Source organism: Barbus barbus (genome assembly GCF_936440315.1).
Source record: "Barbus barbus genome assembly, chromosome: 29".
In the NCBI taxonomy this organism is placed as follows: domain Eukaryota; kingdom Metazoa; phylum Chordata; class Actinopteri; order Cypriniformes; family Cyprinidae; genus Barbus; species Barbus barbus.
In genome coordinates, this window is record NC_136757.1 from 5,499,132 (window position 1) to 5,519,105 (window position 19,974).

The 19,974-nt window shown below is 37.0% G+C and overlaps 1 protein-coding gene across 2 annotated transcripts in view; it reads right to left on the reverse strand.

Annotated features, from left to right (window-relative positions):
- Positions 1–18,881, reverse strand: part of LOC306849477 (cytosolic carboxypeptidase 1-like) — a 37,411-nt gene extending 18,530 nt beyond the window's left edge. Inside the window, exons 1-14 of one of the 2 annotated variants that reach the window (XM_079384524.1) lie at positions 18,718–18,881; positions 16,854–16,920; positions 16,462–16,583; positions 7,062–7,129; positions 6,910–6,973; positions 5,536–5,682; positions 5,227–5,358; positions 4,987–5,080; positions 4,754–4,791; positions 3,943–4,151; positions 3,662–3,839; positions 3,236–3,336; positions 1,880–1,996; positions 1,174–1,658 (exon numbers count right to left, since the gene is read on the reverse strand). In XM_079384524.1, the coding sequence (XP_079240650.1) occupies positions 1,174–1,658; positions 1,880–1,996; positions 3,236–3,336; positions 3,662–3,839; positions 3,943–4,151; positions 4,754–4,791; positions 4,987–5,080; positions 5,227–5,358; positions 5,536–5,682; positions 6,910–6,973; positions 7,062–7,129; positions 16,462–16,583; positions 16,854–16,885 (1,787 nt within the window). In that variant the 5' untranslated portion in view covers positions 16,886–16,920; positions 18,718–18,881. Of the gene's footprint in view, positions 1–1,173; positions 1,659–1,879; positions 1,997–3,235; positions 3,337–3,661; positions 3,840–3,942; positions 4,152–4,753; positions 4,807–4,986; positions 5,081–5,226; positions 5,359–5,535; positions 5,683–6,909; positions 6,974–7,061; positions 7,130–16,461; positions 16,584–16,853; positions 16,921–18,717 lie in introns of both variants that reach the window. The other variant, XM_079384523.1, reaches the window with a different exon arrangement.
- Between the last annotated feature and the right edge of the window lie 1,093 nt (positions 18,882–19,974).

A 19,974-nucleotide genomic window follows, 5' to 3' on the forward strand; every position in this document is an offset into this window, starting at 1 on the left:
TAAAAAATAAAAATTCTGTCATTTTGTCAACTTACTTTCTACCATGGAGCACAAAATGAGATGTTCTGATAAACCTTCTATTCTTTAGAATCATAGAGTGACCAGGAGCGGTCTATAACACTTATTTAGGCCTGATCATCGCATACAATTCTTCAGAAGATTTGGAATATAGTCACATGGACAACTTTGATGCTTTTATGGTGTTTTTTGAAGCCCTGGCTTTTGTTGTATGGAAAAGAGCAGTGTGAACATTTTGCTGAACATCTCATTTTGTTTTCCATGGGGAAAAAAAGATACAGGTTTCAAATATGGCATAGAAATAAGACTTTATTAAATAAAGATAAATAGTTTGCACACACAAAAAAAGAGAATTAATTGAATACTAATTGAAAATTTACTCTGAGACCATCCAAGATGTACGGTAGATGAGTTTGTTTCTTCATCGGAACAGATTTGGAAAAATTTTGCATTGCATCACTTGCAATGGATGCTCTGCAGTGAATGGGTGCCGTCAGAATGAGAGTCCAAAAAACATCACAATAATCCACAAGTAATCCACACCACTCCAGTCCATCAATTAACATCTTTTGAAGCCAAAAGCTGCGTGCTTCTAAGAAGTAAATTCCATCACTTCTGGACAAAATTCAAAAGTCCATAATTCATAAATGACACTTCCTCTAGCAAAAAAGTCCATCCTCCGTTTTCCTCTCACATCAAAAAAATCCACTGGTATATTTGTTCAAAACTGATTTGAACTGTTTTTGCTTGTAAACAGTGCTTGATCTGTGAATATTTCTCTCCTGATTCAGACAAGACAACTTTTTCACAGAAGACAGCAATATTATGTATAAAACTCATATTTAGCCAGAAGTAAGGGTCTCAAGTTAAAAACATGTAGCTTTTCACTTCACAAGACATTCATTGATGGACTGGAGTGGTGTGGGTTACTTGTGGATTATTGTTTTGTGATGTTTGGACTCTCATTCTGACGGCACCCATTCACTGCAAAGGACTCATTGGTGAGTGATGGAATGCTACATTTCTCCAAATCTGTTCCGATGAAGAAACAAATCTTGGATGGTCTGAGGGTGAGTGAATTTTCATAAAATTTTCATTTTGGGGTGAACTATTCTGTTAACATTTCAAAAAGGTTGTAAAACATATGTGTAGTACCTCTGCACACCATAAACCCTCTCTAGAATGGGCTCGCGGAGGTTGAGTGCCACATGCCCAAAGTAATCTGGGTAAGCCACCTCTGTGTAGGCGGGCACTGAGCGGGTGCTCTTCACAATCTCTAAGTAAAGGTCAGGGTCGTGCAGCGGCAGCAGTGCTGCGGTGTCTGGAACTTCCAGCACCCCTTGTTCCCCGCCCTCATCCTGAGGCCCATCCGCAGAGCCTCCATTCACTCCAGCATCTAGAACCAGACGGCCCAAACTACAGACCAGATCGGGCTCCGATGTGCCCTCTGGCCTTTTTGATATGCTTTCCAGCTCCAGAGGTGATTCCTTTGACTTGGGCGTCAGAAGGTCCTCTCGCAGCGGACGTCTGTTCTGAGGGCCAAAGGGGCTTGGCGTGGTGGGAATGATGATGGGACGATGACGCTCTGAGTCAACACTTGATGGAGAGATGACAGATCTGGGGCTTTCAAAGTCATCATCCTGAGAACAAAACAGAAAGTGATCACACCTGATGACTAAGTGAATGAAGGAGTTTCCATATATGAGGGGTAAATGCAATCAAAAAAAGAGAAAGAAAATGGTTACAATATAAAAGTTATCTATTAAAGACGTATTTTTGCGTCTGCAATTTTTGTAATCAGTACATTTTTAAATTGCATGCCTTTTTTGCCTTTTCATTATTTAATCAGAAGTGCTCTCACCTCAAAATTCTCACTGAATTCCCGACAGAAATACTCGTAGGCTCTGAGCTCATCGAACGGACGCGTACTCATCTGTATGGGTCGCAGTTTGTTGATATCTGTCTCTATGTCATCATTCTGCAGTGCATAACAAACATGAATTATAAAATCAGTTTCCTGATTGCTCTTTTACAGACAATTAGAAACACGTGTAGAAACAGCAGATCATAGTATAGTACTGTGTGACAGAACAGGTCTATTTATTACCTTCCCATCAAATCTGGGTTAAAGAATTAAATAGCAACAGACGACATATATTCCAAAAAATGAGCGGGCTGGTATTTGGTCATTTTAAAATGACTGGTATTGTCTGATAAACATTTCCTGCTTGGAAGTACTAAAATGACTAAAACTGAGATACAAATATATATATATATATATATATATATATATATATATATATATATATATATATATATATATATATATATATATATATATATATATATATATATATATATATATATATATATATATATATATATATATACACACACACACTGTATAACTGACAATAAGTCAGACTAACTGAAATAAACCTGGCTTATTTGGTAAACTTGTTTTATGAAACAGGCCCCTGATCATCAGCTCGTCAGCTCCAATAAACTGTGTTCCAGTTATACACTTTACGTGTATAGACATATTTTTCACATAGCTATGAGAAGCGTTAATGGACGCGTGTGCGGTTGCCGTGCTGTATTTAATCAGGATAAAACCGTCTATTAAAAGCTAACAGAAGTATTAGCATTTACAAATAACAGCGCATCTAAACTTATGAGACAACAACAAACAAAAAACATATGTGCTTGCACAGGTTCTGTGAGATTCGGGCTCAAATTGACAGGCGATATTGACGACGTCACTGTTTACAATACAACCGGAGCACATGCCGCTGAGCTGAGGGGCGTGACGATTAGACGCGATCTGGCAGTTCAGCCAATCACAACACACTGGGCCAGCTAACCAATCTGAGCCCACTGTGTATTTCTGAGAGAAGTGCTTCATAAAACCAGTAAATCATCAGAGCATTTATCGGAGAAGGGACAGAGCGGTGTACAATAAAGGTAAATTATGTGAAAAATAATGTTGTTTTTTTATACGAAGCATTAACACATGTTAGACTGCACCCCATAAACACAATCAAGCCTAGGAAAAAAACAGTCAATCACCACTTTAAACTGTTTTATTACATTAATCCGAATTTGGCTGAAATAGTTTGATTTATATATATATTTTATATTAATATAATTTGTTTTATTTATGATTGATATCGGCTGAGCGGTATAATTTTAGTGAAGTTTAACGAGATCGTTGTACCTGTGATTTGTGACCGGTTTCATCCTCGTCATATTCTGTGTCATTTTCTGTGTCGACCTCCGTGGCTTCATTCTCATCGCTCTCATCAACTACATCATCCACTAACACAGAAGACACAACCAGCATTTAATACCAGTTTATAACTCTGCATACAAAGTATGAAACAGCATTTGCAACCAATTTGACTTCTGTTAGGAGACATATTTTGAAAAGAAATATTATTTTATTTTATTTTTTTTACGGGACTTGCATTTATCCTTTGCCAATTGATTGATAAATCACATACAACAATACCAGGAACAATATAAAGACGATAAATATGATGCATTTTTATTTCATTTTGATTTTAAGGCGAGACTGAGATTTATCATGCACCATCACCAATAGCAATGACACCCTGTGAGTGCAGCTGTGAGTGTGTTTTACCTCCAGGCGGCTGGTTGTACAGCTGCGCCACCGGTCCACCGGCTGGTATGTGTGGTAGTGGGTGGTGAAAGACACTTTTAATAGTAGGCAGTGGTAGGCGGTTCTTTGGAAAGCACTTCCTCATAATTAGGCTGGAGGTATTGACCAGTGGATCCAGTGTCCGGACAGACAGGCACTCCTGAAACACAGCACAGTTATATATCTTCATACTGTAGTAAAGCTGTCTGGCATGTTCCAATGGAAGCACAAATAAAATGAAACTTTATCCAACACTTTCATACAGTGGATGTGTTATAAAGGATCCTCATCCCATTGGCGTCTATGAAGGCCTTCCTGCCAAGCTTAATGTTAGTGAGGTTTTTGATGCATCCCAGAATGCTCTTGCGGATGACCACATGGCGGTGACGTGTGTCATTGCGGTGCCAATCTTGGTAGATTGTGAGTAGCGTGGGAAGGTATCCTCTGTCCACTGCCCGACGGGCATTCATTCCTGAAGATTGAGACACATATACATAAGAGACCTGTACATCATTCAGCATCAACAGCACTGCAATAACATGTTTTATACTGGATGTCAAATTTCAATATATTTAAAAATTTCATTTATTTCTGTGATCAAAGCATTCTTACTCCAGTCTGCAGTGTCACATGATCCTTCAGAAATCATTCTAATATGCTGATTTGCTGCTCAAGTAACAATTCTGATTATGATCGATGTTAAAACAGTTGTGCTGCTTCATATTTTTGTGGAAACGTGTATAGAATATATACTGTAACAGTATAATAAAATAAAAATAAGTATAGTACTAAAAGGTTCTTAACTCTTGACAAACAAATAAAGATAAAAGGGTAAAAACATGCTCAGCTGATGTTTTCAAAAATCAATAACAACATGTTAAATTGTATCTGTATGGACATTAAGACACCATTTTCATTCTAATTATTTTAGAACTATTTTTATTTTCATTTTGTGCGTGTGTATGTGTTATTCTCATTATTCATATTACTGTATTAGGAATAAACATAATAGTACATCTGTCTGTCTGTCATATTAACATGTTCTTGACAGAATGATCCTAGCATGCATCTTACCAGACTTCAGTAATGACGCTAGTGTGTCCAAGGCCACTCTATTCGGGAAAAGACTAAATAAATTAGTCAAACAAATCAAGACAAAAACACAGTAGTGATCAGAAAAACACAAAGGTGATCACATTTTATGTTGTCACCTCATATTTGGTGATCAGTGTCATTCTTGTAACAGTTAGTGCATTATATGATTCTCAGATCCGGTAAACATGAACACACACACACACACGACATACTTCGGCAGAGTGGTGCTCTTTTTGCTGAAGGGTCCGATGATTTCGAACATGACCTCCAAAGCGCCACTCTTTCCCAGCGACACTGCATTTACCACTAAAAGAAAAGACAAGTTCAATACAGCCTCACTGTAGCGATGCACAGAGTATCAGTGAGCATGTCATATCTTTTTATATCAGCATATTGCAAACGTATTCCACATCATAAATGTACAACAGAGCACATAAAACGAGTGAACGTACAGTTGCTTGAGTAGACCCGAAGCACCTGAAGGCACGGCAGCAACAACTTGTTGTTCTGCAGATTATGCTTCACTAGATTCAGTGTCATATTCAGAGCCCCATTCAGACGCGCTTTTACACCAAACTTCCTGTCTGAAAAGGAAGTGATGTCACTGGAAATTGATCATTTGTCCACTGCATTCTTAATCAAACTTCTACAGATTCAAACAGATAAATCTACAAAATTCAAGACTCCAACTGTACTCACAAAATGATTTTAGATCATATGTTTGGCAAAGCTAAAACGATTAGTTCTGGTGTCGTCTGTACCTTTGGGGCCGACTTTGACCAGTAGAGAGTGAATGTGATGCATTAGCTCCTCATTGGCTGGAGGGTCTTTGCTGGAGCTCACCAGCAGCTGCAGCAGAATGGCTGTTCCTCCCTTAGACACAAACACCCCGGTCCTGCGGCCTCCACCTACCACAACAAACACAGCAAGATCACGCCATGCTGTCCTTCACAAACACACTGAGGGGTCCTGATTAGAGCATCTTTGAGCTGATTCTAGTGTTGAGAACAAAAATGACTTTTTAAGAAGTGCTACTTAAAAAAAAACTAAAAATGCTATAAAGAAAACAATTACCAATTTATTAAAGGGATAGTTCACCCAAAAATGAAAGTTCTTCAGTAGAACACAAACAAAGATTTTTAACTCAAACAGTAGCAGTCTGTCAGTCATATAATGGCAGTCAATGGGACCCATGGCTTTGAGTAAAAAAAAAACATACACAGACAAAACCAAATTAAACCCTGTGGCTTGTGACGATACATTGAGGTCGCGGAAGTGATCTAAACAATGAGTGATGTATACAAGCGACTGATTGTTTCCACGCATGCATCTACTATGCCAGAGCATGTTGACATGTCACGTGCCGGCTGTTGTGAACACGCTCAGGACAGTTGGACATTGTGGTGGATCAGAGGTAAAAAACAATATAAATACTGTTCAGTTTCTTGCACAGACTGATTTCATGTCTTAAGACCTCAATGTATCGTCACAAGCCGCAGGGTTTAATTTGGTTTTGTCTGTGTATGTTTTTTTGACTCTCAAAGCCATGGGTCCCATTGACTGCCATTATATGACTGACAGACTGCAACGGTATGAGTTAAACATTTTCGTTTGTGTTCTACTGAAGAAACAAAGTCACCTACATCTTGGATGCCCTGGGGGTAAGCAGATAAACATCACATTTTCATTTACTATGCCTTTTATTAAAGAAATAATAAAGTAAACAAATCCTTACAAATGGACATATAGAGACAACTGTAAACAATAATCAGACAAACATTACAGAAGTTCATGTTCATGTATTAATATTTTAAAATAGCTTTTATTTTAATATTTTCAAATATATATTATTTTTCATATTTCTATTTAGCTTTCATTTCTTTTTATATTTCAGTTTTAGTAACTTTTAATTTTAAGTTTATAATGTTTAACCCTGTAAAGCCTGACATATGAAATAATCTAATAAAAATATTTTTTTTTTAAGTGGAGGAACAGGGTTGAAGACCTCTGCTTTTTAGGGTTAAGTTTGTCATCTAACATTAATATCTGATTTTAATTATTTTATTTGAGCTTTATTTCAAGTAACAAAACAAATGATAGTTTTAGGTTTTAGTAACAATAACACTGAAACTCACCCACAGTCAACAGTTCATTCAAGATAGCGAGGATGTTGAGAGTGGTCTGCAAATCCTGTGTATTCTGGACGAAATCAAGTGGATTAGCAGCTGAAAAACACTTCAACTTGAGCTGAGATAAACGGATGTGATTCTGTGTGATGGTACTGTACCTCCAGAGATGACAGAATGATCTCCATCCCACCAGAGCTTTTAGACCCCACCTCCTTACGGGTCTTCTCTAAAACATGACCAAACACACAGCCCATGATTCAACTGTTGCATTTCAATTAAACTGAATTAAACACATCATAGATAGGACCATTTATGTTATGAACAAGTTCCCTGCTCAAGCACAGGCTTCAGATGACTAGACCACTAAACTAGCACCATACAAGAGGACGTGCATTTTAAGATCAATTCAGTGAGAAGTTTAACATTATCTGTTTTTTTTTTCCTGGTATTTTATTTTTCCCTTTTGTCTTTTTCTGCAACATGTTTAGGCCGTCACATTCATCTCATTTTACACCTTAGAAATCCAATAGCCACTCAAGAAATGTCTCCTTGGCAGAGACCTGGGAACATAAGCGGTAAAGAGTCTTTTATGACACAGGCCTTGAATGACTGAGATGCTTTAGTATGGCATTCGGCCAACAGAGAGGTGTGTGTGTGTGTGTGTGTGTGTGAGAGAGAGAGAGAGAGAGATCTGCCTCAGTAACAACTGAATCATAATTTTGCAATCTGTAGCCTAATTAAGACCATACGGAGTTTGGCCTAACTAAAATATAAAAAAAACAACAAAAAAACAAACATAGATCTCCTGAACAAAATTAATATTCTAATTATGGTGCTTTAATTAAGTGTCATGTCAATTTTAATATTTTAAATAACTTTTGTGAAAAATATGGGTGAACTAATGTTCCATAGTCATTCAGTGTAACAGATATATTTATGTAAGCACACTTATTTTGACCTGTACTTATTAAAACATAAAATATAAAAGTGCCGCTCACACAAAATTGTATTTTTTTTTAATTATTAAAACTTCTTGACAAATGGGTAAAAAGTGGTTTGAAGGATATTTGAAAAGACTGGCAAAGATTTTAATTTTAGTGCTGCCGAATGATTAATCGTGATTAATTGCATCCAAAATAAAAGTTTTTGTTTACATTAATATATGTATGTGTACTGTGTATATTTATTATGCATACATAAATACACACACATGCATGTATACATTTAAGAAAAATATGTTATATTTATATATTAAATATATTTATACATAAATTAAATGAATATAAATATATACATGTAAATGCATATAAATATTTTCTAAATATATACTGTATGTGTGTGTATTTATATATACATAATATGCACATAACACATTCTAGTGTACGAAAGAAAAATAAAGATGTATTAAACTTTTATTGTTTTGATGCATGAAAACCCCATGAAAATTCCTTTTTAAGAGAGAGAGAGAGAGACTGAACACACAACATTTGACAAAAATATTGACGTATGTTGAGCACAAAGTACAACAGAAGCATCTGTCAACTCAACACGTCTTTAGCGACAGACTAAAGACCGCACCGTCACATTAAAAACAATTTGAGAAACATTACAAAAATATAGAGCGGTCAAGAATGTCAAGATGTTCCACTGCAGGAATAATCCTGCAGTGGAACATCTAAAATCAACACCTCGTGAAGAATAAGAAGTTTGGCTGGGGTTAAAATATCGAGTCATGCATGCCAAGACTCCTCTTAAGTAACACCCGCACGAGAGACACAGCCGCTCCATCTACCATTAACGGCAAATGAACTTGTTACATATCCCAGCATGGATGTACGCACATAAATAAAAAGTGCTGTGCAAATCAGAAACCGGTGACACGGCAGAAGGCTGGAGAGTACACATGTCAGGCTGCAATGGACACGGAGTAACCGCAGGGATCAGAAAAATCCTGAACGCATTTCAAAACCGAGTCATGTATAGACTATAGATCAGCCTGGACTGAATGGTAAAATGAATTGAATTCATTTAATTGCTCGAGTTCACAAATTAATTACATTTAAACATTTATGCAACCTGAAGTACTGTTTTGCTTTCTTTGCTTATACTGAAAAATAAAACTTATTTTGATTTTATTAATAAATAACAATTTAAAAAATGATTAAAAACAACTATTAAATAGATAAAAGAACAATGCATTAAATAATCATATGTATTTTAGTTGTTAGACCTTTGTTTAATAGAATGCAATATTAATTCTTAGCAACGTTACTGGTTGAATTTGACTGATAATTTATCATTAAAATGAGCTAAAATGAAACTTATAATTATTACTATTACACTGAAATCCTATATATTTATTCAATGTATTAAATGATAAAGTTGAAATACATTTACAAGAGATACAATTTGTTTAGTTGAGTGTGAAAGATTTGTTGCAATTAATTGCAGTTTCATTAATACTAACTGATAAAACTAAAGCTGAAATTAATATGACTATTACCATAACTTTCATTATAGTCAAGTTGATTTTACTTGTATACAAATACATTTTCACAACACACATTACAGCTTTACAGACAATCATGTTAATGTTAAATATTATAATGTCTAATTTTAGAGTAGTTTATGATGATGATGATATAAACAATCAAGCAGATGAAATTTGCTATACAGTATATTGAACATTTTCAAATTTAAAAGAGATGAAATTTGATTTATCGTAGAGGCTGCTACACTTAGTTAAGTGTGAACCTTTTTTAAATAACTAATCATCATGTCTCATAAGCATTGTTTGGAGACATTTCAGCAGCTGGAAGAAGCAGCTAAATATAATGAATGATCCATTTCTCCGAATCTAAATGCGGAGTCGTGTGTGAGCATATCCCTCTCTGATCTTACCGGGGCTGCACGGGGGCCGACACAAACCGCCCGTCTTCCTACTGGCATGGCTTCTATAGTCCATCTTTATTGCCAACACACATCCAATCCAGTCTTATGCCTCTTCTCATAACTTGAACGCACTCCAGCGCTTCATCCATAACACTGATACTGGGGAAATTCTACACTGGTGTAATCATATTTCACATTGAAGCAGAGCCCTCCCACTGCCCAAGTGCTGTCAGTCAAAACACACACGCCTTCAAAGCCCAACAGATCAATGACAGTCACCAGCAGCATGACCGAGAATAAGGGGAACTGAGAGAGAGAGAGAGAGAGAGAGAGAGAGAGAGAGAGAGAGAGAGAGAGAGAGAGAGAGAGAGAGAGAGAGAGAGAGAGAGAGAGAGAGAGAGAGAGAGAGAGAGAGAGAGAGAGAGAGAGACCATTGGGAGACATGGGAACACTTGCTGACGGTATCGTGTGGGGGTCACAGTGCAGATAGTAGAGATATTACATATATGCGGTGTATGGTTACGGGCAGCAGGGGTCAGAGGGAAGAACAAACCAGTACTGGATATCCCGGAGCAGTCACATTTCACAGCTGATCACCTCAGCATCTCAGGGCCTGTTTCAAGCCACATTTAAGATGCGTTTTTGATGATCGAGACATTTTAATCAATTAAATTTTAACTGAATTATTTACATGATGCACTGTGATTAATCAAATTAGATTAATACTGGCTGAGAAAAGCATGCAAAATAAAATAACAGTAAAAGTTTAAAATGGATCTTACAAAAAAAATCTGATACTGATCAATATTAAAATCTTGATTTTTTTTTTTTTGGATGTGGGGGGATAACTTGCGTGAGTGTTTTCGTGCTTCCTCATGGTTGGTTTAGACTAAAACCGCCAGTAGGTGGCAGCCCAACCCTGTCTTTATTAAAGTAATTAATTCAAAACGGGTTGATTCATTTAGAAACAAAGCAAATGACTGTGGCTGTGTCCAGAATCACATACTCCCTTGAGTAATTACTTTTTGAAATAAGTAGTTACTTCACGACTAGTCTCATGTAGCCAGACCTTCAGAGTGACGGCTGAAGGTCTGGGAACTTTGGCTGCTTTGAATGGCCAAGGCCTGCCCAAGAGGCCATATGACTGACAGGTAAAGCAACCAATCACGTTTCGTTTTGTGCTGCGTCACGTGGGGCATGGAAATGTCGCCACAATAACAGAAAACAGGGAAAAACTCTCGGACATATTTTAAAGATTCTCTGCCGCAAAAGACGCCTTTCTTCTTTCGTGAGGGGGGTTTGGCATCAAAATATCGATGCCAAACTCTTTGTTTCCAGAAGGAACGTTAAAGAACGCGACACACACACCTCCCAGAAATCCTGTATAATTCAACCAATCTGATGGCGACTTAGAAAATCCTGAAGTGTTTCTAGATAAGTGTGCCATCTGCATCAGACATTCAGCCAACGTTCCGTGGGTGTGACGTCTGAGGCTGAGACTACTTCACGACCACAAAAGTATGTATGTAATCTGAACTTACTACATTCCTCATGTTGTCATTGTCACATGATCTACCAGTGTCAGCTGAGACACGTCACAGCCATTCATAAATCCTCTCCCTTGGCCTCATGGGAGTGTAAAAAGTCCACTGTATGCACATTCCAGAATCACGCCGGAAGTAGTAAGTCACCTGGGTACATTTGCCTATTCTTTTAGGAGTACTGTGAATTCGTACATAATTCTTTTGTCACATACTGTTTTCGTGTACTACAGTGTAGGGAAGTATGCGATTTTGGATGCAGCCTGTCGTTATTAAAGGGTTAGTTCACCCAAAAATGAAAATTCTGTCATTAATTACTCACCCTCATGTCGTTCCACACCTGTAAGACCTCTGTTCATTTTCGGAACACAAATTAAGATATTTTTGATGCGGATACGTTGTGTTTTTATCTGAACATAAACAATGTATCCGTGTGACGCAGCTGACACAGAACAGCATATGTTGTTTACGTTCAGTGGATACTTCCCAAAATGGTGCCAGGGTGACATGGAGGAGACGGGCTGTTGAATAAAGTCATTATTTTTGTTTTCTTTTGCACACAAAAAGTATTCTCGTAGCTTCGTAAAATTATGGTAGAACCCCTGATCTTCTTGCTATGTTTCTGGACCTTGATCGTGTAAGGATCCTTGCTGTCTATGGGAGGGCCAGAGAGCTCTCGGAATTCATCAAACATATCTTAATTTGTGTTCTGAAGATGAACGAAGGTCTTACAGGTTTGAAACAACATGAAGGTGAGTAATTAATGACAGAATTTAAATTTTGGGGTGGATTAACCCTTTAATCTTTTTATTATGATTAATCACAGTGCATCATGTAAATAATTCAATTAAAATTTAATTGATTAAAATGTCTCGATCGGATCATCAAAAACACATCTTAAATGCAGGTTGAAACAGTATCTCTACTGTCCGCACTGTGACCCCCCACACAATACCGTCAGCACAGCTCCCAATGGTCGCTCTAGCTCTCTCGCTCGCTCTCTCTCTCTCTCTCTCTTTAACCTTTCAGTTCCACTTCACATTCTCGGTCATATCCCTTACTATTCCTTTAATGGGTCATTGAATAATTGACTCAAAGGGGTCATGAACTGTCTTTGTTTATTTTGTACTGTTCTCTGAGGACCACTTATAACGATATCAACATTTTTACATCAAAAAACATCACAATTTAGAAGTAATAAGCTATTTTCTGTCCTGTTTTTGACCTCCCTCATTTGAACGCTCTGTTTGAATAGGCGTGGCGGATTGTAAACTTAGAAGTAAATGCCCACTGCTGTGATTGGCTAACAGTTTTGCATGATTGACAGCACACATTCCTCATAGATGGACGTTGCTGTGATTTAGGTCAAAAACACATAAATAACTCCATACATATCAAACGATCTGTAAGAGGATACAAATCAATATGACCACGTAATGTTGCGACATTATTGTCAGATCCAATATAGCCTGCACAGCATTGTCTTTTAGTTTCAATCTTTTTGAAAATCCCACAATGAGTTGAGCTTTGTTTGTAAACGAATCCGCGGTAAAATAAAGTGAACAAAGGGCCAGTCGCGGTCTGGATCTTTATTAAAAATAAAGCTAATTCCACAACTTGACACTGCACAGCGTCTTGTTGTCTTCAGAGCCATCTTTATTGTTTGGTTTCTGGGTAGAGCTGCATGTTCGCCTCTCTCGTAAATACTACATGCATGAAACGGTGGGCGGGGCTAAACAGGCAGTGATGTAGAAGCAGGTGTTGATGTTCTTCTGTGAAGGCGGTGCTTAGTTACTCTATTACATCATAGAGTAGAACATTCCAAAAGCTGTCGTTTTGGCAAACTGCCTGCAATATAAGCTGTTTTCACACCAAGGATTTGTAGTGTCTACACCGGACTCGAGCTGCACGGCGCGACAAAATACAATAGAACGTCTTATAATCAGTGATGCTGTCTACACTGGATGCAGCGCGGAGTGACATGACAAAACCCTGATGGCTCGTTCTACTTATAACGTACTGAGACAAAGTTCAAATGATGTTTAACGGTTGCTTTGTCGTGTCGTGCCGCAACAGCTAAAGTCTGTCTACACTGGACACGACAAAGCAACCGTTAAACATCATTTAAACAACTGCCGCATTCTCAGTTCATGACCCCTTTAAAATATTTATTTAAAAACAGTTTTTTTTAAAACAGATAATATTATCAGCAAAATGTAACTCACTTAATATTAACATTGTTTGCTGAACTTTTGCATAAAATCAATATCACATTCACTTAACTATATCATATATAAATATATAAAACAAATACTCATACAGGGATATTTTTGCCCTCCTAACTTGAATTTAGGGGCATTATAACTGCATTCTAATAGGCTTCATCAAGCAGTGAATACTTTTGGACTTCAAGTGTTTTTGGGTTTTTTTTTTTTGCAAAGTGAACTAATGTAATCTGCATATCTTTTATAACACATTTATTAAATTCAATCTTTTTTTTTTTGCAAAGTGAACTAATGTAATCTGCATATCTTTCATAACACATTTATTACATTTAATTTTGTGGTCAGTGAACACTTAAGTTCCCCCTCCAAAGTCTCCAATCAACATCTTAGGTGAAGTAATATGCATTTTCATTAGTTCAGTCATGAAACTCTAGATGGCACAGACTCATAGGTCCTTCACATGCATTCTACTAGCAATCACTTATTTTACTACATGGTATAAACTGGATGGCCTGAGATTGCTTGCTCAACATTTAATAGTCTGATTCAATGTTTGCTGTAAACTGGTCTTGCGGGGCACTCTCAGAAACCCTCCACCTCCCCCAGCACCACATGTCTAGATCGGCTGCGAGATTTATGTATGCATATTCATGCAGCAGTGGCATATCTGACATGCTCACAGTAGCGTGTCTGTGTATAATGGCACTAGTAAGTACATACTTGCTCTGCAGCAGCATGCACTGCAGATCTAGTCCGCCAAGACCAAATATAGTAACATTGTCATATCATTAACATGCTAAAGCTATTCTGAGGGTTGTCATGATTGAAATATTATATTAATTGCTTTAATGGAAACTTCTGAATCATATTCCAGCACAGAGGGACCATTCTCACTGCATCCATACTGGAGGAAAGCTGATAATTTCTAATGTGAAAACCTGCACAATTCAAGACTGCACATATTACAAAATATCCTATATAAATAATAAACTCAGCATGAAGCATCTAAATCATTCACATCCCCATTTTACAGCTGAAAATTAATTATCTTAAATTACGAACACACTAGTTTGTAGCGTTAACAGTTTTACCGTTTACTGCACTTTGTTCTTCTCATTATTTCCCCACAGCGGCTTAATGAACCGGAAGTCTCACACATTCACAGAAAATAATTTACTCCCACGTTGAAAAATAAGGTGGGTAATTGCTATATGCCATAACCTTTAGAACATTAACGTTAAACAGTAGTAGATTACTAATATATATATAGCCGTGAAAAGGTTTTTGCCCCGTTCCTGTTTTTTTTTTGTTTAGTTTTTTTTCATAATTGTCACACTTAAAAGATTCAGATCTAACAAATTTTAATATTACACAAAGATAATGCAAGTAAATACAAAATGCAGTTTTTAAATGATGATTTCATTTATTAAGGGGAAAGAAGCTGTCCAAATCTACCTGGCCCTACGTGAAAAATGAATTGCCCCCTCCTGTTAAATCATGAAAGAACTGTGATTAACCACATTATTTTAGAAAGTTAAATTTCACAAGCCAAACCGAAGCCTGATTACTGCCAGACCTGTTGAATCAAGAAATCCCTTAAATAGAACCTGTCTGACAAAGTGAAGCATGCTTAAAGAGCAACACATCATGCCGCGATCTGACGAAATTCAAGAACAGTTGAGAAACAAAATAGTTAATAATGTATCCGTCTGGAAAGCGTTATAAAGCCATTTCTAAGGCTTTGGGACTCCAGCGAACCACGGTCAGAGCCATTATTCACAAATGGAAAAAAACTTGTAACAGTGGTGAACCTTCCCAGGATTGGCCGGCCTACCAAAATTACTCCAAGAGTGCAATGACGACTCATCCAGGAGGTCATAAAAGAACCCAGAACAACATCTAAAAGAACTGCAGGCCTCACTTGCCTCAATTAAGGTCAGTGTTCATGATTCAACAAGAAGAAAGAGACTGGGCAAAAATGGCATCCATGGGAGAGTTCCAAGGCAAAAGCCACTGCTGACCAAAAAGAACACGAAAGCTCGTCTCACATTTGCCAAACAATATCTTGATTATCCCCAAGACTTTTGGGTGGTCTCTGCGGTTTTCTATGGACTGATGCAACAAAAGTTGAATTTTTGGAAGGTGTGTGTCCCGTTACATCTGGCGTAAAACCAACACAGCATTTCATAAAAAGAACATCATACCAACAGTCAAACAGGGTGGTGATAGTGTAATGGTCTGGGGCTGCTTTGCAGCTTCGGGACATGGATGACTTGCCATATTTGATGGAACCTGAAGGAGAATGTCCGGCCATCAGTTTGTGACCTCAAGCTCAAGCGCACTTGGGTTATGCAGCAGGACAATGATCCCAAACACACCAGCAAGTCCACCTCTGAATGGCTCAAGAAAAACAAAATTAAAGTTTTGGAGTGGCCAAATCAAAGTCCAGACTTAAATCCCATTGAGATGATGTGGCGTGACCTTAAACAGTCCTTAAATGCTCGAAAACCCTCCAATGTGGCTCAATTAAAACAATTCTGCTAAGAAGAGTGGGCCAAAATTCATCCCCAGTGATGTGAAAGACTCATTGCCAGTTTTCGCAAACACTTGATTACAGTTGTTGCTGCCAAGGGTGGCACAACCAGTTATTAGATTTAGGGGGCAATTACTTTTTCACGCAGTGCCAGGCAAGTTTGGACAGCTTTTCCCTTAATAAATGAAAAACTGCATTTTGTATTTACTCGGATTATCTTTGTGTAATACTAAAATTTGTTTGATGATCTGAATCTTTTAAGTGTGAAAAATATGCAAAAATTACAAAAACAGGAAGGGAGCAAAAACCTTTTCACGGCACTGTATATATTTTATTTTTTATTTTTGGTGTATGTGTGTCAGGTCACCTTGAGTATGGATGAGGTGAAGGATTTTGCCTGTGATCTGCCGGATGGCATCATTATCCGAGACTTTTGGGTCCTCATTCAGTCTTTCCAGCTGACTCAGCAACATGAGCACCCGGGAAGCACTGGGAATACAGGAAACCATCACAACAGGCAAAGTACACCATCATCAAAGCTTGCTACATAGTAAAGATGTCTCACACCTATTTAGGTAACATAAGACATTCACCAATCTATCTACACTGCATATCACCATCACAGAGCTGCTGAGTGTGTGTGAATGTAATGTTTATACAAGTTATAGTATTTATAAATGTAATACAGCAAGTTAAATGTATATAAAACATATATAAACTAGATAGTAAGTGTGTGTTTATAAGAGGGAAAAAACTAACCTTTTTTCTGCAGCCATTTTGGGTTTATTCATGTCTTGTCACATTTAGTAAGTCATCAAACTGACTGCTGAGGGGAAGAACAATGTAGAAATGCGTTTATATAGAAAATCAAATTTAATTCATAAAGAGCATCAAGTCAGACTAATGCATTAAAATCATGCAGAGCTTAAACAGCAACACAATGGAAGACTACACTACACACACTCATGCACCATAAGGACCCTACAAATTCAAGGATAGAAAACAGCAGCAAGAATCTTAATCAATATCAATGGCTGTGTCTCAAAACCTAGTGAGCAACCTACCTATCAGCCTACTGAGCTGCCAAACTAGACAACATTGTTAGGCATCATTATCTATCAGTCTACATAAACAGCATTTTTGGTCATCAATACCTATTGAGCCTTCTACCTAGACAGCATTACTGGCCATTATAGCTTTTCTGCCTACATAGACTGGATTTTTGGGCATCAAACCCTAGAAAGGTTACAATATATGCAACATTTAGGCTATCATAGTATATTGGACACCATTTCTGGGCCTCAAAATCTACTGAGCAACCTACCTATCAGCCTACTGAGCTGCCAAACTAGACAACATTGTTAGGCATCATTATCTATCAGTCTACATAAACAGCATTTTTGGTCATCAATACCTATTGAGCCTTCTACCTAGACAGCATTACTGGCCATTATAGCTTTTCTGCCTACATAGACTGCATTTTTGGGCATCAAACCCTAGAAAGGTTACAATATATACAACATTAAGCTATCATAGTATATTGGACACCATTTCTGGGCCTCAAAATCTACTGAGCTTTCTATTTGTATCATATTTTTGGGCACCATGGTCATTCTGTCTATATATTTTGGCCATTTTTGGGGCATTAAACCATAGAGAGCTTTCAATATATCATTTAGACAATTTGACATCAGGTTTGGGCATCAAAATCTACTGATATTTCTACATAGACAGCATTACTGGCCATTATGGCCTTTCTGTCTATATAGACTGCATTTTAGGCATCAAACCCTAGAGAGTTTCCAATATTTGGCTACAACATTTAGGTTATCAATGCCTAACAAAATCTACTGACCGCTCTGCATAAATGCAATTTTTGGGCATCATAGCCTTTCAGCCTACATAGACTACTGCAGTTTTGGGCATCAAACCCTACAGAAATTCTATTTGACAGCATTTTTTTATCTTACTAAGCTTCCTACATATACAACATTGCTGGGTATTACAGCCTTGTAGCCTATATAGACTGCAGTTTTGGGCATCAAACCATTTAAGACTATTAATATATACAGCTTTAAGGGTATCAAAGCTCATCATACAGCATGTTTTGGGCATCAAAATCTACAGACCATTTTGCATAAATCATATTGTTGGTTATCATAGCCTTTCAGCCAACATAGACTGCAGTTTTAAGCATCAACCCCTAGAGAGCTACCAAATGTTTTGTTTACGTATTATTGCCTACACTGACAGCATTTTTGGACATGAAACCCTACAGAGCTCCCTACAAAGACAGCCATTTTAGGGCATTATAAGCTGTCTATGTAGGGAGTCTATTTGGTTTTGAGCCACGGCCAGTCTGCAAGTAACGTTACACATCAAAAATACTGTTTTTATATTAGGTTGTCAAAAGAAGTTAGTCATAGTGAGTAGCATTGATTACAGTAAGATGCAGTTCACATAATGAATAATTAATGTCAATGTCCTTATCAAATATGAAGTTGCTAAAACCCCTCCTGTATGAAGTCCTGATCATGAAAGCTGTGCTGTTAGCACAGATCCGCTAACGGGACAGATGATATCTGTCATAGGAGCAGAAATAAAAATACAGGCGTTTACCAACCTTTAAAGCACGCGAGACCTGCGCCATCGCGTTCTCTTGGCAACACAGACACAAGCCCCTGACGGTGTTTTTATTTACTCTCTCTAACCCCCAACAACACACTCGGAAGTGAGGGCGCGTCCAGCGACATGATCTGTACGCCATACACCACTCCAGACTGACGCAGAGATGCGTTACAGATCAGCTCTCTTTAGCGTGACGCAGCGCTGACGTAACGACGTAACGTAACGTCGGCAGACGTGGGAAAAAAAAAGAATCTAGTATTTATTTATTTACCTTTGAATAAATAACTTTTAAATGTATTTGGTAACAATATCTCTAAAAGTAAAACACTGAAAAAATGAAAACTGATTTTTTTATTATTATTATTTAACGTGAAAACTGTAAATTCATGGTCTTCTTAATGTCTTTATTATTATTATTTATGTTATGTTATTTTATGTATTTATTTATTGAGTCTACCAAGGGTTTTAAATTTGTACAGCTGCTTTTTGTTTTGTAAAACTGTTCCACAAAATAAAACTTAATAAACAGTTGTTAACAAAAAAAAAGAAAGTATATACTTTTTATTAATTATTTTTCATAAATTATTTTATTGGATATCTCCTAAACGTAAACGTAGGTATTACATTGTGTGTGTCCTCCAAATTGCAAATTACGTATCAATCAAACAATTAAAATAAAGAAAAATCCTTTCAAAATGACTTAGAAATAGAGAAAGACATAAGAAACCCCGGATGCCGACGATTATGTAAACACTGCAACTTAAATCAAATGAGAAACACTTCCTTATTGTCTGCCCCAAATTTCTACAATCAGAAGTATCAAACTGTTCATGATGAAACTACGCTATATACTCGGAGAGGATGAGATGGCTGCAAAATATGTATACATATACACACACTACAAAATGGTTCATTTATTGTATCAATTTGCTTTATTTGACATTCTTTATTGTAATTAATTATTATTATTATTATTATTATTATTATTAATATTAGAAATACTGTCTGCTGTTGTTATTTTTATTTTATTGTATTTATTTTCTCTCATTTATTGTCTCCTTTACTTTGATGGTGTTTTATTCTGTATTCAAATGCTTTGGCAATACTGTAACACAAATGTCATTTAATTCTAATTTGATTTATTTTACTTTAATCTCATATTCATTTGAAATATTTTATATATTAAAAAAATTATAGTATGAATTTTACACAGCTCTGTCTAAAGTATGATACAGAAGTGCAAGAAAGGGAC